Raw genomic sequence first — 26213 nt, 5'->3', positions numbered from 1 at the left:
TTTTCTAAGTATTCTTTCCTATACAAACATGTTTTCTTCACTCAAACAGACTACCGCCTTTAAACCACTATGTTAATATCAGTGGCTGCAGCCACTAGGTGGCAGTATTTGAAACAAAATTAAATGTTGTTGCTCATTATTATGATACGTTTTTAGCAGCAACCTTTTATGTTTGTTTATGAGGCAGCAGACCCACTAGATGTAAAAATACATGTTTCACTTACAATAATTGCAAACAAAACTTTGTATATATATATATATATATATATATATATATATATATATATATATACAGTATATATAGTCATATAATATATATATGACTGGAGTATGTCTCAAACTTGTCAAATGAGTAAGCACAGTTGCAGTGAGTGACGGGTCCAACGTCGAACACCATATGGTGTGGGAGAAACCGGAGCTTTAGCAGAGTCTCTGTGCAGCCATGGAGTTTAAAAAAATACACAACTGATGGGTGATTACTGCATTTTATTGTCATCTACCACACACACTGTGTCTAATTTCAATTAACCATCCAGTAATTATCAGCAGTTGTCCCAAAGAGTCCACTAACACCCACATAATAAAACTGAATGAACTTAGAGATTCTAACATAACCACAACACACATTACACTGATGTTTGTAACAAATTCAGACACACTGTACATTTAATAAAGCCCTAAGATGTTTTAGAAAACATCAATTCAATATATATATATATATATATATATATATATATATATATATATATATATATATATATATATATATATATATATATATATATATATAATCTGTAGCTGCACAGTCGTGATGTGGTTTAATACCATGAGACGGACTGACTTGCTATGACACACTATATATAATATAATATATATCAAACACTTCCCAGCTGCTCGCTCCATTTTCCTGGCTCCTGGATGCACATTTCCTGGGTTTCACCACTTTGTTGCCATGCTACTTCTCAAAGTAAAGGCACTGGGTAGGAAGTACATGTAGCCAGACCACACATGTTTCTTCCACGTTCAATCAAAAAATATCTGATGAAATACAAAAAAATAATGTCAGTGATGCTTAGAAGCTGTAACAAGTCATCAGCTGAAACATAAACACATGCACAGACTATATTTACCCATCCTTTCCCCAGGCTGTACCCCAAGAGTTCTTCACTATCCAATATGGCGTGCCATTCTCATCGGTGCCGTAACCCACAGCCAGGACTGCATGATTCACACTGTCTGCTGTGTTCTTACACTGAGTGCTAAACAGACAACACTGGATCAATAGAGCACAGTCTGATGGAGGAGTAGGTTTCTTGGTTTTCATTGCTTTTTCTTTATATTACATCCATCCCATATGAAAAATGTTTGTTTTGTATACATTTGTCGTGTCAGGACAGAGCTTTGGAACATACAGGCACCGAGAAACCAAAGAGTGGACAATAAATTCTTCTGTAAAATGTTTTTGTTAGTGTCAGTCATCTTCATACATGCTTCAAACAAAAGTTAAACAAAGTACATTACAACTCCAACCACTGATCTGAAAACTTCCAGCCGTGTGTTATCCGTCTGGAGGTTTTTGTTCTCACCTCGAGTAAATGCCTTCTCTGTAGTGCATGAACTCAGCGGTGACATCAAAGGTGAAGGTGATGGGGTTGAGCCGGGCCACTGCGTCCACCATGGCCTTTTCATCATACTGCATATGGATAAGCAGTCATTGACCCAGGGACTCATTGTAAGTATTGTATAGTTTCTCGCACTGTGTATCTTAACTCACGCTTGTGATGTTGACAACTTCTTGCACAAAAGCTGCAGCAAGTGCAGGCTCAAACGTGCAGAAGTCATTCTAAAGCAGGAAGGACAAAGCTTATTTGTGAAGTTTTCTTTTTGAAATGATTGTTATTAAAACAATTTGTGGAAGATCATACATAGGCTTTGTAGGGATAGTCCTCTTCTGTCATCAGACCCTTACTGTACTTGATGTACTCAAATGCCTGGCTGGGAAGTCCTCTGAAACAAAGCAGGTAGAAGCTCTATGCACAGGTATTGTATGTACACAGCTTCAGCTTAAAACGTAATGCATGATTCTTACCCTAAGCATCCGTAGTTGTTGAAGTCTTTGGCACAATCTACCAGCTGCTGTTCAGACTGAAACAGACATATAAAGCAATTACTTATTACTGCAGTGCTAGTAGCAATTATGCAAAGAACTGAACAAACTGTATATCCCAAAATATTTCTTTTGGTGCATCAGGGGGCCAGATGTGATACATATTAACCAACTAGTACTCACCAAAGAAATGAGCTTTCCTGTAGCGATAGCAATCACTGACTCCAGACAGCCAGTGGTAGAGAAGGTCCAGCAGCTGCCACAGTGACCCTAACACACAAAACACAACACCATTCAAACAACCAATGATTCACTTATGTTTAAGGCACACACACTGTCTACTTAGTGCATGATGGGAGCTGTAGGATCCAGTTTGTGTGCTGTTTGGATGTTCTTACACGTTCCTTATCTTTGTTGGAAGAATTGTGTGAATCCCACTGAACTATTATAAAAAGTGACATTTTTTCTTTATCATTTTTATCTTTCTTTTTTTGTGCAGACATCAAAACAAAAGTGTAGACTGTCTTATATTCTGAAAATGGAAATACCATTTGACAAACTGATCAATATAGGCTGAGATAAATGAGAGTACCTGGTTCTTCACAGGGGTCACAAAGTTGCCCTTCATCCTCCAGTCTATAAAATCGGGGTAAGGACCAGTCCTGCTGACATGACCCCCTCTGGTAGCTGAGCAGTTCTACAAGAATTATAGATTGGTCAGATAACTCATCGGTCTGCGTCAATGCAGCATAAAGTGTTATCAGATGTCTGATACCTGAGGTTGAGTCAAAAGGTAGAATCTCCTGAACTCCTCAAATGTCATGTCTGAGAACTGATTCAGACCCACTAGATGTAAAAATAAACATTCTATATCAAAAATGTGCACTTTTAACTGTATATGATAAATGTAGCTTATAATTAAATCTGCATCTCTGATAGTCTATTTCACAGTCTGAAGTGCTGCCGTACTTGTGAAGGAGTGATTCCCAGCATTGTGTCGATCTATCATCCTCTTGTTCTGAGTGAATACATGGAGCCGGTGGTGATACTCCTCAGTGTCATACACTTTGTCGTGCTGCACGACAGAAACAGATTTATGTTTTCAGGTTGATCTATAATGCAGATCCAAAGTTTCAGTTACTGTTATACTGTTATGTACACACCTGTGACATCCACTGTTTAAAGTGATACTCCTCTGACAAAACACAGAATGAAGACAATCAACAAACAAACATTTCCAAATGTCAAGTCCAGTCATTTACCTAAGCAGCAGCTACATTACATTACAATAGGACTGCACAGGCATTTTAATGACAACCACCTAAAAAAGAGCAACGTGTCCTTTTACCATTTAAAATGAATCAAATCTATGAGCACTTACCTTCAAGTAAAATGAAAGGTGTTGAATGGACGTAACAAAAAGCAGCTGTGAACACCCAGACAGCACTGAGAGCCATAGTTTCCCCAGCAGAATTCAACCAGCTTTGCAGCTATCACATGACTTGCCCTCATTTTATACTTCAGAGCTCATTCCTCTGGCACCTCCTTCGACCTCCCCCCCAGCAAAGCTCAAAAAACTTTTTATTTCATGCTCTAGTGCACCTACTTCATTGTAAAACAAACGCAGCAGCCCGAGACACTTCTCCCCCTGAGAAAGAATAGATTTATTAACAAGAGGTAATCAGGAAAGAATACACTTTTATACAAAACTGGAAATACTACTCAAGCTGTTGAAATAGACTGAAAGATAATTCTCATACCACTGGGTATTGCTCACTGCAAACATCTGATGTGCCTGTTTAGAGGGTAAAGATTCATGTGCAAGGGTGGGGTTTAAATACAGTACACATACTGTTCTAGATATAGATTTGATTTGAACATGTGAAAGTGGTACATGCCTGCCACTTAAGCTTTAGGTGTTTTTTTTTCTATACAAAGCCTGTAAAAAATACATATAAATATTCCAAGAAGGAGCACAATATTACTAGTTTCCTGCTAACACGCTGGAATAGACAGGATACAGAATGTGTTACACTTACAAGTTGTCTTCAACATTTGATTTAAAGTATCGTACACAGAAAAGTTATTACAGAGTTGAACGATCATAAGGATAACACATTTCAAGGGATATGTTTTTAACACATTGCACATTAGGAAATGCATCAGACTGCCTGTACACAATATTGTACACAGCTTCATTGGCAAATCGTAGAACAAAATAGTTTACATACTTTTGTGATAAATAATCCGTTTCATGATTAAGGCAAAAACCATAAAGCACTGGCCCAAGAGGATTAACTGTAAGTTCTCACTGTCTGAGTGTAGAAGCTGGGAATTTAACTTCCTGAAGTGGCTCGATATTGGTTACATCTGCTACATACATTGCCCGGTGCTTACAGTGTATATACATCATGTTGCCCACCAGGGGAATAAAGTGGTAATAATGAGCAAAGCATAAAAACTTCTATCTGCAACCTAAAAACAGATGTGATTACAAATCAGAAGGTGTGTCAGCCTGACCTGAAAACTCTTTGACATTCAGCAGCTACATTGAACATTAGAGCACAGGATTCAACCTCAGCCACTCAGGCCGTCCCACTTTTCACTTTCTCCGTAAAGTTTAAATCCTTCTCATGAAGTTAAACTGCATTTTTGACACAATGAACATTTTTTTATTGTTAGGATTCAAATGAGGTATTCACCATGATGTGAGTAAGTAGATATGTATATTACTTTTTAACTTTGAGTGGCTCATTTTATAACTGCAGTTCTTTTTTGACTTAAACGTCCAAGTAAAAAGTGGGAGTTGATTATCATGCGTCAAATGCACCCATCTTTATAAGTAAGGAGCCTTTTAAACACTGCACATTCCCATTAGAATAAACCTTTATACTCTCTTATCTGTTTAGTCAGTGGCTTAAAATAACTTTAAGACAATAAATAACATATAAATACTCTGTTAGTATAGAAATAAAGCCACTGTGGGCTTCTACTCAGTCTCTAGTAACGATTATACATAACCAGTCCGTTGGGGAACATATACTAGAAGGGCACAGCCTACTGTGTCTAAAACAAATAATAGTAAATGTACATTTTGATATATTGTTTCTGTACACTCCATATGAGGGCAAAGTGAGAAAGAGCCACTTCATGATGAAGTTTTGGGCTCGATTCTCAGAGACGCTTCATACAGGCTCTCCTCATCCAGGACTGTGCTGCTGTCCAGCAAGTATTTTGCCGCCTGGAGCAACAAAGAACACAAGTCAACACAGACTGTTCAGCATCAGTAAGTCATATTGGTCTTTTTGGCACAAAAATAGCGTCTACAGGCTGATATAATGAAATTGCTGATGTTTAGTTTGTAAGAAGTAGAGTAGGAGTGTGTAGAATCTGGGACTTTGTATGACAAATAACAATCACAGTTGAGCAACCAACATGTGATTTTATCTAAAAACAGAACGTTTCTTTAAACTTAAGTCTGATGAGGATACCATAGATACTGCAATCTGGTAGAGATAACATTCATTTTTATTAGTAGGTTAAATGGGCAGGTACCAAGCAAATAAGCTGATACACTGCAGCAATACTAGTCAAAACAAAACAGTCATTTAAAGACTGTACGTAAAGTACAAAATTTACAGTATAACACAATACATACGTAACATAAACTCACCTTTGGTTGATAATCAATCTTATAGGCTGTTTGCTGAAACTGCCGTATCTCTCTGATAATGTGAGATATCTGGAGAAAAATGATGAAAGTAGTGAACCTTTAATAGCAAATCAGAGACAAATGCTGTCCTAGATGCACAGCACACTGAGGTGTATAGGAAACCGGTAGATTTAAAAGAAAACTGTACAGTAAATCCAACAACACATTTTTTACCATTCTCATCTTGGAGAAGTTGACCAGGTTGTCCTCAGTGTAGTTGGGTGTTCCCTCCTCAATGAAGGCCAGGTCAGTCAGGTACATCCCCAGGTAGGGAACGCAGGGAGGGTCACAGCTGAGGAGTCCCAGAGAGACATCAATTATTGACATGCTCATAGAAAAATGAACACAAAGAGGAATGCAAAGCTGTTAATACAAAGTAGTAAAGTAGGAAATTGAAAAATTCCATTTGCTTACTTCTTCAGAGCCTCTCTCAGGTTTTTGAACCGGCCCTCTGATGACACCAGCTTCTGTAACTTGTCGATCACAGTCTTTGTCTAAAATAATAAGAATAACAACACAAAACCCACCATTGTTGTTACTGAAAGACACAATTTGTGAATTGAGGACAATGCTATTTTAAAATGACATAATCATATTTTTCTAGAGTTGTCCGTTCATTATGTTCTATTAACAAGGGTACTTCATGTTCGATGAAACGGTAAAGACGACACTGTGTACTGTGGCAGGGAAAAAAGGCGAGGGAAAAGTGTAACACCACTGCTCTTGTCAAGAGTTGAGATGAGTATATCAATTTGTTCACCGTGTATGACGATGAGACCAGGAGAGCAATATGCTTAGCTTAGCTTAGCTTAAGGCAACTCTTGACCTTACATTAATGCAATGAGTGCTACCTGCTTAGAGACTTTGAGCCAGGTCTTCTTGAGGCGGAAGATGGAGCTGCGGTTCAGAGAGGAAGTGATCTCAAGCACTGCATTGTAGTTGTGTAGGCACCGGCAAATGTCCGCCACTGCCACCCATTTCTCAATCACTGCTACGCGCATGTTGACATCATCCCACTGCAGGATCTCTGTGGCAATCCTGTTGCTGATCTGAAAAGAGGAGGAACATAAATGGTGATATGAATCCATATCTATCTACAGAGCTACCCTTGATACCAGAGTAAACACATACTTCATTGAAATGCTTGGTTGTTTTCATTATGTACGGTGTTCTCTCATTTTTGTCGTTCTTCATCCAGCCTTGACCAAAGAATTCCCTGTAAAGAAAGAAAAACATTTTTAAAGCGTGCCTCCCTCTGCCCTCCTACCCAGCCTTCATCCTTTTCATGTTTCAGTGTGGCCGTGTGTTTCTGTGTGTGAATGTATACATACATGTGTGTGCACTCACTCATATGGGATGACCTTGAAGACCAGGTGGTCCAGCATTGTGAGCTGTTCAGCTATCTCCAAGGCTGAATGGCTCTCAAATGGTTCAGTCTTACACTCTTCCATTGCCTGAATGTAGATACATGATGCATTATTACAATTACAGCAACAGCATAATGAGTTTTATCAAAAAGAGGGCTTTTATTCTGAAAGCAGAATTGCAGTCTTACCATTTGTGTGATTTCTTCAATGGTGACCTGGTTGTCTCCAGGGTCCTCCTGAGTCAGAGTCCTGGATACAGGAGACAGAGGTGCCATTATTTGACAGTTTTGTCAGCTCTGATCTTAAGGGGTTCAAACTGACCTGGTTCACTGTGTATATTCACTTTTTGTGTTCTGTGGTAATGGTTGACAGTGTATGGTGAAAATAAAGTTAGGTCTCACATAAAACTGGGATTTTTATTCCAGTTGTGCCACGTTGTATCAATTGCATTAAAATGGCTGCAAAATTACATAAAGGACTGTATGTGCAATCAAGCACCAATGACTGGAAACCAACCTTATAATATTAGCAGCTGCCTTTCTTTCCTGTGTCAGTAGCTCTGGGTCATGCATCACCTCCTCCAGGAAGCCAATTACTCGCAACTTCAGCTCTGTGTTCAGCTCAAAGTCCTGAGGACCCACACAGAAACAACAAAAATGTCATTATAGAGGTGTTGTTTTTTCCTATAAAGATGTAAAAAGACAAGACAGATACCCAAAAAGGTGAAGTGAACTCTACCTGTGAGTGTTTGGAGACCCAGTGACGCAGCACATTCAAGACTCTGTTTGTGGCAGCTCTTCTGATAACAAACTCTTTGTCCCCATTCCTCTGGTCTGTAGGAAAACCTGGAACCAGGTTTAATAAAGACACAGAAACTGTATTCCAATAGCAACAACCTGTGTGATGTAGCACCACGACACCACTAACAATTTGCTTACACACAATAATTAAACAATAATTATGAAAATGAAACCATGGAAGTTCTGACCATAAACCAGTTCAAACACAGATGTTACAGAGGACATAAACTAAAGGGCAGATTCACAGTGATATGCAGTTTATTTGGGGCCCCCAGGTGGTTTAAAAGATACTAAACCACACATTCTTTGGACCGAAATTGTTAGTTGATCAGTCTTTGTGTCTTTTCCACAGAAATGTGGATACTAAATTCAACCTAACCTAACTTTGTCCAAAGCCAACGGTTATTTGAGCTTTTTGTCAGTTTAGGTACTGTTTCTGTAACCAGATCATAGTTCTTTTACCTCTCGAGAGGTAAAGGTACGTGTGGCTAACCTGTGCTGGCAAGGGACATACGACGGTACTTCTCCTTGGTTGGCGTGCCCTCGTTAGCACCAGCAGTAGCAATGGCGAAGGCTGAGGCGGCAGAAAGGGCACTGCGGTTATTGTCCAGCTCCCGGCAAGATGACACCACCATGCCATTGTTGAAAGAAAACAGGGAAAACTCTAAAAGAGGAAATACAAAACGAACAATGAAATAAAAGTCATAATTACATAAAAAATAACTCAAAGGGCACTTTCACTGAGTTAATTTTATGTAATTTAAGAGACCCTGTACTGGGTAAGCTGGGGTAAAAATGGATCTGACTCCATCTGTGTCATAGGTTACAGTACCACATTTGTATTCAAACTAAGATACTGGCCAGCAGAGGGCAACAGAGAGCTTAAACAGGCCAGCAGCACAGTGTGTCCTGCAGCTTGTAACAGTGACGGTGTGCACTCCACCGTGTCTGCTCCTCTGCCTCCCTGCCTTCCTCCCTTCTTCCCTGCCTTCCTCCGTTAAGCCGGGGGCGGTATAGAAGAACACGCACATCGTTGCTAAGGTACAAGGTTTCCTTCCACCTACTCACACAAGGCACTGGCTTCCCTTGTATCCAACACCGTGGGAAGAGAACACACTGGGGATGAATTGTGCCTGACTACCTACGGGGTGGATGCTCCCTCTCTGTGCAGTACGGGGAGGGCCAGGAGTCTGTGGGTGGCTTTTTATCAAGACCTTATATGGCTATAGCTACGCCTGACATTTCCAGAAAAAAAAGTTTGCTACAAGTCTTCTGTAGCTATAAATGTATATATAACTATGAATTGTTCTTTTTTCTAATGGTTCTTACATACAGAATCTGGCTATGCAGCATTCATGTTTCTTTGATATGAACATATTAACATGAAAAGCCTGATTTAGAATGTAGAAAATTACCTGTTTCAAACATTTTAAAGTTTATTATTCAGTAAAATGAGTAGATTGGTGCTATTCCCAACAATAAATATGAAGCTACAATAGGAGACTGTAACTTTATGTGGCATTGCTTACCCAGCAGTTTCTTTATATACTGTAATAGACCATGCAATATTCCATTTTTACACTTTCGGACAGGTTTCACAAAGAGGGTATAAAAGTTAAGCTTGCCAAATCCCACTATGAGAATCTTCACATTATCAATACTGATGAAGGCTGTGTTGATTACTTTTCGGTAAATAATTCTTTAGGGGGCCTTCTGACACTCAAACAGACAGCAAATAACTTGTTAGTGTATGTGCTAATTCAGCTCCAGGTCCTTTAACTGTATTTGCTCTCTTCAAATTTCATTTTATTCCACTGATCTATGTCTTTATTTAATTTTGTCTGGTTCTCTGAACACAAGTTATCTGTCAGTTGGAAAAAAACAGTGGTCATGGAGGATATAACATGAACACTGGATCTGCTAATTTTCCATCATGTATCATTATTGATATCGACACACTCTACTGGCATGTACGTTAGTCAGTATCACTAAAAACTAATATACCAATTCTCACTATCTTGCCAACTCATTTGTTTTCTTAACTGGTAGGCTAGGAGTACCAGCCAGTAGTAGAGGCTTCAGACATAAAAAGCTTTAACAGCTTATGTCAGATGTGAAAACTGCCATACTGTACCAGAGTTTTTTGACTTGACGTTTTTTGGTGTTGATGGTGACTTGGGAGGAGACATTTCAGCTTCTGCTTCGTCACTCTGGCTTGGGTCTTCATCGCATTCCTCTCGTACAGAGAGGTCTGAACACAGAGAATATTTTACAGTCAAAAAAAGACTACAAAGAACTGCAAATGCATTCGTATTCTCATAGACAGGACTGGAAATGAAAAGAAAAGAAAATGTGACCATGCAGTCTAAAAGAAACATGAATATTTATGACTCAGTGTTTATCATCTGTTGAATTGTGTTACATTGTTATCAAAAATGACATTTGGATCTTAAGCTAAAAAACACATTTACAGACACATTTCCTACTAGAGACTTGTTGGCTGCTCTTTTTCAGTACAAATCCCAAAGGATTCTCTTTTTAAGCTAAAAGATAATTAGTTTTCCCTTTAGGCCTCTTACACACACAAACTTACACCAGTAACACTTAAACAAAAAGCTCTACGCCTCAACGGAATACAGAGAAGATGTGAGTGTAACAGTGGGACTGTAAAGCTTGTAGCACTGCCAACAGAATAGATGTCAGGTTCATTAAAACTCATCAAAATTATAAAGCCAGTGGCTCTAACCTTGCTTGCTGAGAACAGACTCTTCAGCCTTGCCTTCGGATTTGGGTTCTCCTTCATCTGAGATTTTGCTGGCCATGGTGCTAGACACGTAGAGCTTGCTGATGTCGAGGGTGGTCTTACTGAAGGGTGACATGGTGGAGTGCATGCTTGCATAGCCATTAGGGGAACAGCTGAGTGCAGCCAGGTCCAGGGCTTTGCCCCCTGTGATGATGGGGATGTTGAGTGAAAGTTTGCGGCGACGGTTAGGAGAAGACGTCTTGGTGATGGAGAGTGGAGGAGGGGAAGAAAACTTGCGGCTTGCACGTGGAGATGTGGGTGGCTCACCGTAGAGGAGTTTGTTGTTCTGACTGCTAGCAAAGAAAAGCTCCAAAGAACTGCAGGAAATGAAAGAGAAAAGAATATGTAGAAAAGACGTTAAGGATTTTTGTACTAAAACGCAACTCTTTCTTGGATCTTTGGATCTTGGGTAAAAAAAACTTCAGGACTGCATAGGAGAAAATGGAAAGGGGAGAAATGCTGATAATGGGGTTGCATGGTTCACTCAGTGTCTGTACACAGAAGCAGAGAGGGAACACATTAACCACAGGGCTCTTCGGGAGCTCCTGCCTCTTTTATTTAAGCTACATTGTTTAAGACAGCATCCTCCTTGCACTGAGAGCCACCCCCTCTGAAGGCCTATAAATAGCATGTCAAGTGACAGAGTGGGAGGCACGGGTGCTGCCAACAGCAACCAGCCCAGGGGAGGCCCACAGAGACACAGGGAGAGAGAAACAAGAGAGAAAATGGGAGTCAGAAAGAGACAGAGAAAGAAAGTGGGAGAAAGAGACAGAGGTGCCTTGTAAATAAATAAATAAATAAATGAAAGCAGGGGCGAAAACAGTGATACAGTAAGGGAGGGGCCGAGAGAGGAGCAACACATTGGATATGGATTCCACCACAGCGAAGGCTGCTGGCTGGGAGTGGGCGAATGGGAAGCCTCAAGCCCTGTATTGTGTTAGTTGCAGCCATGTTGTGTCTCCTTGCTTAAATTCTCAAAATAGTTAAGAAAGGAGAGGAGCAAAATTTGGCGAGATTAAAAAAAATGGACAGTCATAGGAGGACACAAGTAAAGAAGAAAAGAGTTAAGGCTATAAAAAATAATTTCAAGCAGGAGACAAGAGAAGAGTTTGACAAAAAAAGAGGCAAAAAAGAGAGAAGAGGAGAGGCGAGCAGGGTGTGGGTGCAAAACACCACCATCAATATTTAATACCGTAGAGCCGCTGCAGATGATGGGAGAAAGGGTGAGAGAAGAGAGAAAGGGAGGGAGAAGACAGGGAGAGAAGGAGAGGGTGGGGTCCTGCAGCAGAGTAAAGGGTTGCTATGGTGACAGCACAGCAGAGAGAGGGATGGTCAGACTTGTGGAAAGAAAAATAAAAGCGAGAGAATGGAAAAGGCTAAAGAGAAGAATGAGAAATAAGAGGAGGGGTTAGGGAGAGGTGGGTGGATGCAAGACCCAATTAACTGTGATGGTGGACAGAAGAGGTGTTTCTGTGACCTCTCTCTGCCTCCTCTCCAGTCCCTTCTCACCTGGACAAGATATGATAGCATGACGGGCTGTTCGCAGACAGTCCACATGAGAGCACAGACTAATGCAGACAGCGGGGAACTTCTTCACTGCACCACTACACTGTTGCTGCATCCTCAAGAGATAATGTGTGAATCTCAAACTTTGTTCACAAGTTGGCACCTAAATACTTTAGGTAGTAGTTTACTAAAAATACGTAGTAACTGTGTCCAAAGATAAGCACTGGCAATAGGGTAACAGGGCTAATAAAAAGGACTTAATCAAGAGTACAGAAATCAAAGTTGGCTTGACATGTGAGGTTCAAGACCCATCCTGACACATGACACTTTTCTGATCAGGTTCACTTAAAAAAAAGTTGGATACAGACAAAAGATGATTAGCTAAGCTTAGCCTTATTAAAACACAACTCAAGCATCAAGACAAATGTAAAACTAAAACCAGTTAACTCAAGCCAAAAGACAGCAGCACTGTCCTTTAAGCAACAAGTAGTTAATAATAAAAACAAACAAACAGGGCCCCCATCAGTGGATTCAGGCAGTTCTGATCAATACCGATCAATACTGATTCGCTTATCCCTACTGTAACTGAGTCTGAAAAAGCAGACTTTCCCCAAGATCCAGAGAACAAAGAAAATCCATATAAAAAGTATGTTGTAAAGACAAAATATAGATATAGATATCATAACAAGACTTGTCCATCACTAAAAAGTGGTTAATAAGTTCTTGGAATTCCTGATTACACCTCTATGTATCGAGTCACTTACCGTGCAGGGATGGCACTGATGGGCTTCTTGTAGATGGTGATGAGCTTGTCCAGCACTACATCAGCTCTGGTGAAGACACGGTAAGAATGGAGGAAGGTGTTCAGGAAGTCAATGGAGAGGAAGCGCAAGTCGGTCAGCCTCTCCAACAAGCGCTCTACGCTGGCATAGCGGATCTGCAGCACCTTGCAGGAGTTCATCATCTTGCTGAAGCGAATGTCAACATCATCGCAGTATAAGCTGGTGTCTGACCTGCGTTGGAGTTCAGTTGAGATTAGGAATGTTACTCAAAAGGGTTTAGCTCTAACTACTTATGCAGTCCCCCCTCTAGTAGGAAGATTTTCCAGGTCATGTGTGGGTCATGTGTGGGCTGGCAGCTTTAACATTGCTGTATTTATTACGCCGCTGGAAGCATCAAAGAAGTCTAATTTGCTGAATGCATTCCACCTTGTATATGGCCTCATACACAAGCATTAAGTTGACACAAAATTTTCTGGTAGTGGCATGCACGCTCCTACTAATGTTAGCATTAGGCATAAGATAAGTGTGATAAGGCATTAAAAGAATATAACTCCATGTTCTTAGAAGGATAGCAGTGTATGTTTGTGTACCCTTTGTGCATGAACTTTTTTAAGTGTTTGTCACATATTACGTTGCAGATGCCAGTCTCTGTGCATGTATAATGTATGTGTACTGCTTGGTGCTGGACTCTCACTTAATCATCTGTGGCACGGTGACTTTGCTGTTTTCCTCGAAGGCGTTCATCATCAGGCCATTGCAGCGGATGTTGTCAATACACTGTAGAGACATAGAGACAGACACAGAATGATTCAGAACTAAAACTGATCCAGATGTATGGTCTTTTTATGACTGATGTCTAGAGTTTGATTCTCACTTATATATTGTAATAACTCAGCCCCAAAAGCTGTGTTCAGTGACATACTTGACTGATATCACTTGTCCATGCTGACTTCTCCTGTCGAGAGGAAGCCACCAGGATGACAGTGTAAGGCTGGCAGTCTTTGGGCTCCACCATCACTTTAAAGTCCAGGTGTTCTGTGTCCTGACCACTCCTCTCCCCTTTGGCTGCACAACACAAATTCAACAACCTTCATTTAAACATGAAAGGAAACTACATTCTGACAGCAGACATTATGAAAATATCAGCTTAGCTACTCTTCTAGTGTTGCAACTTCATTATGTTGGTGAAGTGGAAAACACACTTTGCACAGATTAGTTGAATCCCTGGCTGTTACAGCTCACAGCAGGCAGGTTGCTGTGAGCTGCTGCCAAATAGTTGACTTTAGTTTGGGAACTACAATGACTGAAAAGCTGTGTTTCAGCTACTACATATAGTACACATTACAACACATAGTATCTTACACTCATCGTCCGTCCCCTCTGGCTCCTCCATCAGAGTGCAGTCTATGAGAGACACCACTCCATTCTGTAACAGGGAAAAAGGTCACATGTTACCAGCTAACAGGTATTTATTTCAGGTACATAACATCAAAGCCATCCTCTCTGGATAACATTGTTACTGTAGTTGCTTACACACCCTGTGATATCATCCAGTTAGATTATCTAACACGGCTGTGTTGAATACTTGATTCTGATCAAACCACAACATTTTATCGTCTGCTGTTTAACAGATGGCTGCTATGAATGCACCAGTGAATGGCCATGTCTCATCCACTAAATGAGTCAGGTAAATTTCCTTTTAAATCAATATGTGTTAACTTACTGGTTCTTTAGTAAGTACCGTTGCAGCAAATTTTGCTCCTACATCATCTGGTCCCAGTTAAAAGTGGTTATTTGTGATCTCATAAATCTGGCAATAATCCGGTGTCTGTACAATGTAAATCATGGCTTGCACATGGCAAAATATCTCCATCTTAACCACATGATCTTGGTTTATTCCATCTAAATTGCAATGCTGTCAGACCTTAGTGATGTGAAGCTTTCCTCCAGAGCCTCTGGTACAGATGATGAGATGTTTGGAGAAGAGGAAACACTGCCTCTCGCCTTCCTTCTTCAGAGACAGAGAACCCAGTCGGCCTCTCGTTATCTTCCCCTTTTCGCTCATTGGCACCTGGATCAGAGAACCTATGGTGTCACAAACAAGAGCAAAGCTTAAAGTTTATCATTAAGTCATCAAGGATGTACAGTTAAAAAACATGTTTTTCTTCAATATAACGATCACAAACACTTAAAATATATAGCAGTATTTTTTTAAAATAGTGTCGTCTTTCTGTGCACATCACCTTGTCTAACAAATGTCTGGCTTGTGTCAAGCAGCACTTCACAACCCTCCACAATCATCCGCTCGATGGCTAGGTTTTTCCTGATGTTCTCCGTCTCGCTCACCTCGTCATGCATGATTCTACAAAGACAGCACCGATGAATTCATGTACTTCACATTTAAAGTTGAGTGTTCTTTGGTTTTGCCTGAATGAATTTCACCAATTGTTTGAAATTTTGGCCCATCATCACCACTGTACAATCATAAAAATAACATTGAATACAAAAACATGTTTGTTTTGGTTTAAAGTTCACACTGTGACTCAGATCAATTTCACATTTACATCATGTACACTACATTCTAATACCTGGAAAGTTCCTCCAGTTTGGACTTGGCGTAATCCAAACTGTTTCTCTCCACATGCTCGTGGGGAGTGTGAGCCAGCAACTCATGTAACGTCAGGATGTAACGAGGGATCTGGACAAGAGGGAGAGACATGTTTGCTTCAAGGGATTTAAATATTTGCTGAAAGCAGCGTCAAGCACCTTGACTGACCATGAATGGCCAAGGATTGGGTATGAGTTGGTTCATGAAGTAAATGATACAATTCATAAAAATGTATGAATTTGAAGGTAGATATGTGTACATTACAGGACACACAACCACATCTAATGTCTTTGCAGTAACACCAGAGTAATACCTGAAACATTGGGTAAGTAAGGAAGGTCTCCAGTGTCCTCTCCTCACAGTCGGGTTTTGTCTCGTACTGCTTGAGCAGCTTGTCGAAGTCTCTGTTCTGCTTGCAGTGGGCCAGGATCTGCAGGCTGTACTGGTGGTTCCTCACAAACTCTTGGTAGATGTTCAACATGGGCAGCAAGATGTCAAACAGGTCGGCTAAAAATGAAAGGCAACAAAGTTGATGCTTATCAGATATATCAACCACAAAACAACCAAAGATCAATTGCTCTTTATTTGTAAAAATACTACCAGACACAAGCTCTTACCCAGCACAAGTGTTGGCCAGCTAGCTATCCTGGCCTTTAGTCCCTGGTAGAAGATCTGGTGGAGGAACATGATGGTCTCACTGTTAAGACAAATAAGCAAAATGGTGGTCATGAGCTACTGTTTCTCCTTCTGTTGTTCATAACTGTTGGCAGTCACACTACTTTCACAACCAGTCACACCATCAGCCACCTGTTGAGGAAAATGCTGCTGACGTCATCGTGGGTGATAGGGGGTTTCTTAGAGCTCGCTGCCATGCGGAGTGGCCGCAGGAAGTTGTTGACAAGGATGTGGAGCTGCTGGACGTACTCGGCCTCGGCCTCCAGCATGCTAAATACCACCTGGTTCCTTTTCCTCATGCTTTCAGCATGGGGTGAACGAATGTAGTCCTGGATGATGGTTTTCCACTTCCTGCGGCAAATCCAGCCTCGCAGAAAACTCTGAACCTGTAATAATAACATGTTTCACACAAAGGTTAAGCTAGGTCCTATTGTGTGCATGCAATGGAAGGTATGATATACTGGAAGCATGATACCAATACTATGATGTGCTGAGGTCTCTATTTATTAGTAACATAGTCGAGGCATTCTTTTTACTAACTACACAGGACAACTGATAATCATAATACACATAATTGTGGAGAATGCAGTTTACTGAATAATTAGCACTAGGTTAAAACAACATGTAGCCTACTGATCACACATCCATGTTGTGTAAGTGCGCCTTGCAGATAGCACAGTGGCTGCAAGCAATATTTTAACAATATCAACAAGAGAGATTTATCACTCAGCATCTTTTTGCTGATAATCTTGGTTTGCTGTCTTTGCTCACTGTGTGGATTTCAGTTAAAGCACACAGCTGTTGCACTACAACACCCACCTACAGACACATGAATGTAGACAGAACCTAGCTAGTGATGAAGCATTTACCAGCTTGTTTGCCACTTAAATTAAGATTAATAAAAGTGAAGATTAATAAATTGTTTTTGTTGCCCTTAATGACCACAAAGCATGAGTTATGGCAGATTTATATGAAAATGTATTGCATTTACTGGAGTAAAAAATAATAAATAAATAAATTCTGTTTTTTATGTAGAAAAAAATACGAACAGATGGGACATTGTTGATTCAATGAACAAGTCTTCAATGCAACCTTCTTTTTGGATTGAACATAATAATAAAGCTTTTTGTTGACATAAAAACAGAAATTATTTTCCGTTTAAACAGAATTTTTCTCATAAAAACAGGATTTATTTTTCACTCATGTGAATGCAACAGCTTCCGTAGTTTTTTGTTGACTGTTTTTTTGGGGGGTGCAGCTGGGGGCGCTAGCTGTTTACTCGGTATAGAGAAGCTAGTAGCGGTATGCTAATGTTGACATCCTGCCAACTTTTAGCGTTTATTAGCAGTCATATGACTACTGACCAGAAAAGAGGGCGCCCAGTATGAACGCCCTGCTTTAGGTTTACAGGTGTAAGTGTCTGTTTACAGACAGGCTGCCGATTTAAACTCTTAACTATGTTAGCTAACTTTTACATACCTGGCTCCTTACGTCAGGGTGTGGGTTGCCAGTTTGCGGGGACACTTGTATTTAAATTATTCATGTGTGTTTTATACAGGATCTGGCAACAAGTACAATTATATGGATCAGGTGCACATTACAATATACCGTAGAGAAACCCCCTAAAAACGGGGGCATCTGTCAGGTATGCAATCAGGTGAATCATCATTGTGGTAAACCCTCCAAACTAACCAGATTTATTTCTGGCAGTTGCTTTAGTGAAACTGAAGACAGAAGAAGCCGGTGGCTGTTATGAACAAAAAGCACCCTGCTGGAAATGTGAGTGTGAGCTTCCCTGAATAAATTGAAGATTAAAAATAAAACCTGCAGGTACCCAGAGATGATGTCGGTTTTAAAAAATCTGTTCCACAGACTACATGTATTCCTGCTGAAACAGATCTTTGTCTAATCCTTCCCCATTTTACACTCCCCCTTTTTATTACTTAATTTAAAGTAATAATAATAAAAAAAAATCAGCTGCACAAAGTCTGCAGACCGATCTCACCTTTTTGATCTTCTTGATTTCTGTGTCATCCTCACTAGGTGGCACCTCTGGATTTGACTGTATTTTTTCGTTGTCCTTTAGGAGTCCAGCAATCTGAAATTCAACAATTTGAACACAACCAGACTGAGTGGGATAAAATAAGTACAATACAGCCAAGACTGTGGTTGTCATCATGGTCGGTTCATATTCTCTCCCTCCACTGCATGATTCTAATGTGATTACTGATGTCTTATTCAGTGCTTTTTAAATTACCTTTTTTAGCTTTGTTACTACCCATTAGCTGGTTCAGAGAAACTGTACCTGTCATGTTAGAATGCCCTTTATTGTATTTTATTCAAGTCTGTTACATTATACACCGCATGTGAATAAGCAAACTTTTAATAAAGGACTGACATTTAGCAAAACAACACAAAGTCCATTACTATTGTAGGACACTCTTTAGCCATAAAAAGTGAGACAGTAAAGGATCATTTTCTGGTTCAGACTGCAGTTCCATGCACAACAAAAGCTGATTCATACATATTGAAAACATTCAATTCAATTGAAGCTACCCATTAGCACATTAAAGAGAGATGCATTTGATCTAGTGTAGATGGAATAATTAGGACAGAAAACACTCAACTGTACTGCAGAATCTTTAACAAGGACATCCCAAGGGCCATGCGGGCTACGGTGATCGCCATGACCTCACAGCATTCTGGTTTGAAAACTAGGTTTGCGACCCTTGCCCTGTGACCCCTTTCTGTCTTTATCCTCTCTGCCAAATTCTCTGCTTTTTCCTTTATTGTTTCTCCCTCCATCTACACTTCGTATCATATTGTAGGACAAAACACACACAGGTATTGCTAGCATGAAATTATGAGGTACGTTACCTCTGATTTTAGCCGCTCTATCTCGATTTCCCCATCCTCTATCTGTTGTCGAAGTTGCTTGGCAACCGTTTTCTCCGTCTCCACTATTTGGAGTAGATGAAGATACTTCTGCATGAGGGTCTCATGCTCTGTAGCCAGGTTCCTGTAACTACACAGACACACACGCACAGACATTGTAAGCACCTCATTAACGCATGTTTCATGGGTTCACCATAGATTTATCAAAGCCAGAGTAGGCCTCTGATCAGCATATGTTTAAACTGCAGACCTTACATCCACACAGAGAGGGTACACTTACACAACCAATTCTTTAAATACTCACAGGCTTAGCACACCATGCATAAAAGCAGCTTCTGGATTAGCAGTTTTTGTGCATTACAACCACCATCATATATAAAAAAAAAGGCCCATAACTATTACATGGGATGCCTACTGATTTAGTTTGAACATCAATCATCAACATCATCAATAATCAACAGATTATTGACCTTAAAAAAAAGTTATTTAAAACAACAAGACATTAAAAAAAGCACCAGTGGATATGTAAATTCTTCATTGCCCTACTGTGTATCACAATATTACAGACCCACTTTAGCCTGTACAGTACATGCAGCTGCCTGCGTGAGCACTAGTCTATTTAATCATCAATGAGTCCAATCAATTGACCTTTTGCTATACAAATGCATACTGGTGACGTAGAGTGATGGTATCACTTGGCTTTCATTACCAGGGTACCCAGTACCCTGACTTTGTACCGGAGTGTTAAAGGGGCATATCACTCATTATGCATGTAAAATTCCATAAATCAATGTTAGTATTAATAATAATGCTGAATGTATTTGTTTTTATTGGTTTGTAGTTACATGTAGAGGCATCTTCTATAGCATGGCTGTCTACTAATACTAATTACTGTATATACAATCCTAGTATTTTCAGTTCCAGTGAATGTGTTATACAAATAACAATGACAAGGTTAACAACAATAACAAAACGTAGCATCAGATGCTTCAACTTTTTTATCATTTCCGATGACGCAAGTTGTCTTTCAATGGTCGATTAAATCCATTGATGCCACATAGACATGCGCACACACTTACACGCAGCCACTTCACAGCAAGATTGTCACTCCGCGCAGCTGAAAGTGTGTATGTAGGTGAGAGGTCATGCGAGAGAGGTACCTGGCCTGTGTGATTGCAGCCACCCACTCATCACAGTCCTTGGCGTCCTCTGTGCGTAGCTCCAGAGCCTTTTGGTTTTCATGATTGAACGTGACGGTGAAGTAATACTGGAAAAGGAGCATAGAGAGAGAGAGACAATCAAATATTTGTCCAGTAAATGTATGAGTAGAAGACCTAGCTAGAATGTTCACTTAGGTCACCATTGATCATTTAAACCTAAGTTGTATGTCTATGCACGTCCATGGACATGTGTGTGAATGAGTGGGTGAGAGATCCTGAGGGAAACTTCTTGAGAGATTCATTATAAAGCCCCTGTGCATTCTGTCTGTAACCTGGCAACTCGCCTCTGAATCGGCGGCCTCTCGACTGACACCGTGTTTTGTTTAGTTTTATTTTGCTTTGTTCCAGTGATTTAGGTGCATTCTAGCAACACAATCCTCTAGGTCCTCACCTTTTTTAACTCTCTTGCCAATTACCTCCGGTGACCTAGCAGCCTTAAAGGTTCAGTTATGGCAATTATGGAAAATGCATGTGGAATTGTTTTGTAATAGGCTTATGAGATAAACTCTTCAAATCAACAAAGTGGTGGTCACTGCACTGACAACACAGACAGCCTATTTGTAGTAGAAATGCATCAAATTATATAACATGGATGCATTGTAAATAGACCCCCACAAATCCAATATATTGGATTTTTTTTATCTCTCCCAAATGCCAAGAGCAAATCATTTGTGAAGAGGAGTAATGTTCCATATTTCCTGATGAGCAGCAGAACAGGCCCTTTGTCAATAATGTGCTTCCCATCTCTCGCATCCTGTGAGCTGGTGTGTCAAGCCTTTTAGGCGTCTATATATAACTCCACGTCACCACATTTTTTGCCTCAGATACAGTATGTGTGGTAAGTGAGGGTAGTCTGCAATAAGTCAATTTTATGTCAGCTAAAATGAGAGATTACACTTACTGTAATGACAGTGATAAAGATGGCTTCCAAATTAAACCTCTGGGTAACTCTGGATACTTTCAACAATTTGACAGATTAACACTGATTCTGTTAATCGGTCAAATTGTGTCGGCCTTTTTTTTCCCACCACTGATGCTGCTTTCAGTGGTGGAGTCTGTGGAACCTCTAACAATGAAGCACTCAAACCAAACAGTATTCTATGTTGACAGCATCACTTGAGCTACTCAATTAAAAAAAATAAATAACATTATTTAATTAAAAAAGACAAATGAAACTAGCACTTCACACATTTCAAAACAAACTATTAAAATAATTGTGTAAAATTTGTTACTGTATGACATATCATTCATTCATTATTATTTAACAAAAAAACACACACACACACTTGTTTCTCATATGCTGATATTTGCTGTACTTGCTAAACGGAGCACAATGCCAAAGCATGTTGTTGCACATTTTGTTGGCCCCTTCAAATGCACTTTTTCAGATGCAAATAGGGGTTGCCATAGTAACTGTGGGCTTAAACGTAGCTTGCCTTCTAAATGGGGAATAAGAACATTTAAAAAGTAGAACACTCCAAAGAATACAATGAGAATGGAGAGACGGACAGAGAGGGAGGGAAAGATCTTTTGCCTTTTTGAGGAGTGAGGGCTATAAAAAGCGCTGTAGCCCTGCAAGGTGGCAGTTGGCTTGGCATCTATTCGCTGCATTGTCCCCTTTCCCTGTCACACACAGATAAGATCCAGTATTCTCCTGGCCATTCCTACTGCAGCTCTGCCACACACCAAAATACAGTACGAGCACTCTCTCACACACACACACCACTAACGTGCTCAACAAAAATGTGATTTCTGCTGCTCCATACATGTAACAGGTTCAATGTCAGGAATGTACAGTGGCATTGCATCTGACAACCTCTGCTGTCTGCTTATTGACTCTGGTGTCATTCTTTGTTTTTTTCCTGAGTGGGGGAAAGTGAAAAGGAAATCTGTATGCCCTCAGACACCTGGGACATTGATTACTCTCTCTGTCCTCATTTCACCTTTTCTGTAGAGCCGCTCAGTTTTATAGATCGACATTGGCATATGCAGGAGGACACAGGGAGCTAAACACGGACTTCAAGGCATAAGATGAGAGGAGTCCCACAAGATGTGTAGATGTGGACGCATACGGCCGTGATTGATTGCATACTACAGTTCCCACGCAAGATGAACATACATACATACATCTGTGCAAATCCATGTTCAAATTCTATATACATGCAGAAAACTGAGGTAATTTATTCCTGACACATATTATGTAAATGGACACGTGCTGCACAGAAGACTGTGTTATGCTAATTGAAGGCTTTCAAATTCATTTAATTCACTGTTGAAATAAATTCACTGGAGCAGCCTGCATGAACAGCTGTCATGGTAGATGTCACTCAGTACATATTTCATCCCCAGAACAGAACAGGTCTCTTGTCCTGACATGGTTTTAAAGAAAACAAAGAACATCGCTGAATAGGTTTCATCAAAGTATAGCAACAACAACAAGTGGTCATAAGTAGGTTCATTTTCATAGTCACTCTATAAAGCTAAGCAAAAGTCATCAGAAATGTGATAACGGTCATGGTATGACACCCCTTGGTGACACTGATACTACTGAGTGTCCACAAAGTGCAAAGTGCCTGAGGAACATAATTCAGCATAGTTCAGCACCACGGACAGCGGTACCAGGTACTGATTTGGTGAAACAAACTGTTGATGTTACCTGGAGTGTCTTTACTCTGCTCGCATCTATGCTTTGTCAACCTTAGATATTAAAAAAGAAGTGTAGCATGGCATCTGAAATGAGTACAAAGTGTTGTGTTCTAGACTGTTTCAAAGTGCCCCTGCAGATCCCTGATAATGATGACATGTGCCAAACATTTGTTGAATGTGATTTTTGGATGTTACACACTCCCTTCTTAGACAAGATTATCTGGTAAAATAGATTTTACTTCCATATATATATACTATATATATTATAAGTATTGTTTTTGTTTTTTGTTTGTTTAATATAAACATTTAATTTGGGGGAGTCTGAATATGAATATCTGCTGCTGTGGACTCTTATGAGAACGTTCGGCAGTAATGTGCATTTGAATTGTATTTTCCAAAAATGAATGTGAAATTCTACCATTACCTTAAACATTATAATTACGGGCAGACGGTAAAGCAGTCACTGTTATTTAACTTTCCTTCTTCTCCTCTGCTGCAGGGGAAGAGACTGCAGCTGGCAGAGCACATTTCAGAAGGTGACTGCAGTCATAGCTCACAGCAGCTTGACCACTTCTTTAACTCTTAAATATGAAAAACATATTCAGTTCTTCCAGTAGCAGCAGGCGTCCATAAGCCCTAATGCCAGTTTCACTATGCTTTCAGTGAGATTATTTCTGTCTGTGTCACTGGCATAAAAACAAAGTGAAAATTGTTTAGCCCTCATACATGATAATCCATGGCACTAAAAGTGCTAGATGAATTAAAACGAACGGGGGGGGGGTGTACTGAGAAACAAAAGCATGCCTGAGATCGCTGGGTTTTCATTCATGGCTGTCGTTAACAACCCATGATAATGAGAGAGCTATCAAATGAACCAAGCCGCTATAAACCGGGGACACACAGTTGCCAAGGTAGGATGCTATTAATACCAAGACGAGGAATTAAATCAATACGTCAAAGCGACAGGGAAGGGACGGCTCTCCTCTGCAAGATGGCAGCCTACAAAGTTTGGATGCAGTTTTAGTCAACTCACATTTGTGCAGCTAATCCTGGGCGTTAGGGGTGATTATAAAAACAATGTTTTGTATAATGCATATTGATGTTTGGAAAGTTTGCACCCAGGACTATAGGCTACATACACCCTGCCAACTTCAGTCAGTGAATTGCTGTGTTTCATGCATTCAGTGAGACACCTTAGAGGAAGGCTGTGAGGCTTTTTTTTTTTTATTTTAGTGCAGAATCGAGACAATCAATCAGTTTGGATGACGCCATTACGTAACTATCAACGTCAAGTGAACTATAATGCAAAAGCATCACTGGGAAATTGTTTACGTGATGATTAGAAGAAGAAAAAAACACCAGCTGTGTTTTGTGTTCTGCTGCGTCTGTACAGCATGTCGTGAGGTTTTAAAGTCATGAACTGATACAAAACCAGTTTCAAGGAGACACAGAAGAAACTGCATTAACGCGTGCGCCCCTTCACAGAGACGGATTATCCTGACAGTATCAGCCAGACTTTACAGAGCTCTCCCCATTCAGCCTACATCTTACCTGCTTCTCTAAGCATTCCTTCGCTGACAGAGACGGTTTGGGTGACGGTGCTCTGTCACACACACATCCCTCCAACAGGTACAGTCCGGAGGGGCGTGAGCTGGAGTCGTTTTCGAAATAAAACAGCATATTCTGCAACAAAGCGAACCACTTTGAATGCCATTTTGTGTTGTCTGAGCTCTTCTTACTCAGGCAACCTCGCCTCGTTCCATCTTTCTTCGCCAAAAGAGCCAGATAGGTGATATGGCCATCATTGAGTCTCATCCCTTTCTGCATTTTGGCTGTGAATCCGAAAGGATCTGCGGGAATGCCTGCGGATTCTTACATGTTCTTTTTTTCCTCAGCGCCTCCGAAACACAGTCAGACTTAGTGGGCAGCAGCCCACTCCTGTGTGCCCATCACCACTTGCAACACAAATGTTTTGCAGCGGCGAAAGAAGGAATGGATGCGCGCACAGAGTCACAGTCACGCATTCAGCTATGCTGTTCTATCCACGCTGCAAGCATACTACAGCAGACCCCGACACCGTCTCAGAAAAGCTTTCGTCATGTGCCCAATCGCTCATGATGAGGACTGAAGAGCCCGCGTGCATAACCAACACACATGCGCGCGCTCACACACACAAGCACACACTTGCAACATCCTGCCCTCTCAGAGGGAGGATGCGCAGTCACGTGACCTGTCCCCTGGGCAGCGGATTTCAGCACCTTGGACAGAAACTCGGAGAGAGACAGAGACCCAGCTTCTGCACTGTCGAGAATCTTGAAGCTGATCAGACCTTTCAGGAACTGAAGACACACACACAGAGACGAACACTCAAAACACCACTGAGCTTTCAGAATTTTAACTTTTTAATCACGTGACTGGGACTTGATCTCTAAAAAGCACATTTTCCTCTCAGCGGCTAAAAAGCTGAGGCTCTGTCTCCTCTTCCACATGAATCTCATTGTCTCTATGTGTCTCTCACCTTTCAAGTGAAGGAGAGGACGATGAAAGTGTTACAAGAGCACTCTTCCTCTGGCTCTGCCCATATTTACACTTCCTGTGTAATTAATTGGCTGAAAACAAACCCACCATTAATGCTGCCAGGGAGGCAGGTAGGCAGTGGTAGTATGCAGGAGCCATATCAGAGGGGTCTGTGTTAGTGTTAGTGTTTACATCTGTGTTCATCCCATCTTTATTCCATCAGGTGAAATTCAAGTTTCAACATCTCTACAGTTACCCCTATGTACAGAGGAGAAATTGTGTTTTTGATATTTTTAAACATCCAATGGCTACTAAACCTGTGTCCTTGTTTCTTTCTGTCCTGTTCTGCCCTTTTTATACAACACAGAGAGTTAACAAAAGCCTCTCCACGCTGTCCACTGCTGGTACATTTACATATCTAAGAGGGCAAGAGAGATACTCATTAGGGTTGGTCCATAATTAATCCTGGATTAGCATATTGGGGCGAGGACATACACAATGGTTTATTTCATCACAGGGTGTTTCACAGTGGGATCACAGTGCTTTGTCTGTGTGGGATCATTAAAAGGATCCAG

At 40.6% G+C, this 26213-nt stretch overlaps 2 protein-coding genes across 2 annotated transcripts; both read right to left on the bottom strand.

Annotated features, from left to right (window-relative positions):
- Positions 1-962: 962 nt before the first annotated feature.
- LOC114433235 (pro-cathepsin H-like) lies at positions 963-3589 on the bottom strand. Its single transcript, XM_028401686.1, has 12 exons — positions 3489-3589; positions 3271-3302; positions 3077-3182; positions 2883-2953; positions 2700-2804; positions 2291-2377; positions 2090-2145; positions 1926-2007; positions 1775-1843; positions 1587-1693; positions 1131-1259; positions 963-1038 (listed from the first exon to the last, which is right to left on the bottom strand). The coding sequence occupies exons 1-12, from the start codon at positions 3562-3564 to the stop codon at positions 963-965; spliced, it is 996 nt and encodes a 331-aa protein (XP_028257487.1). The 5' UTR covers positions 3565-3589.
- A 1666-nt stretch (positions 3590-5255) lies between these two features.
- LOC114433234 (ras-specific guanine nucleotide-releasing factor 1-like) lies at positions 5256-24948 on the bottom strand. The gene is given in 27 exon segments (XM_028401685.1): positions 5256-5348; positions 5781-5849; positions 5994-6111; positions 6234-6313; positions 6671-6868; positions 6951-7035; positions 7167-7273; positions 7375-7435; positions 7703-7815; positions 7925-8031; positions 8480-8648; positions 10116-10237; positions 10727-11106; positions 13060-13308; positions 13772-13854; positions 14000-14142; positions 14440-14503; positions 15002-15162; positions 15321-15439; positions 15666-15775; positions 15999-16192; positions 16303-16382; positions 16493-16746; positions 18366-18458; positions 19238-19385; positions 20416-20522; positions 24673-24948. Coding segments are annotated over 27 exon segments (3783 nt in total).
- Between the last annotated feature and the right edge of the window lie 1265 nt (positions 24949-26213).

This window comes from Parambassis ranga, chromosome 3, assembly GCF_900634625.1.
Source record: "Parambassis ranga chromosome 3, fParRan2.1, whole genome shotgun sequence".
NCBI lineage: Eukaryota > Metazoa > Chordata > Actinopteri > Ambassidae > Parambassis > Parambassis ranga.
This window is presented reverse-complemented; position numbering and strand designations above follow the sequence as displayed.

Coding starts and splice junctions, on each gene's coding strand:
- LOC114433235 (XM_028401686.1), bottom strand. CDS start 3,564: ATGGCTCTCAGTGCTGTCTGGGTGTTCACAGCTGCTTTTTGTTACGTC. Junction 2,805..2,882: donor ACCTTTTGACTCAACCTCAG/GTATCAGACATC, acceptor TAATTCTTGTAG/AACTGCTCAGCTACCAGAGG. Junction 1,694..1,774: donor AAGTTGTCAACATCACAAGC/GTGAGTTAAGAT, acceptor ATCCATATGCAG/TATGATGAAAAGGCCATGGT.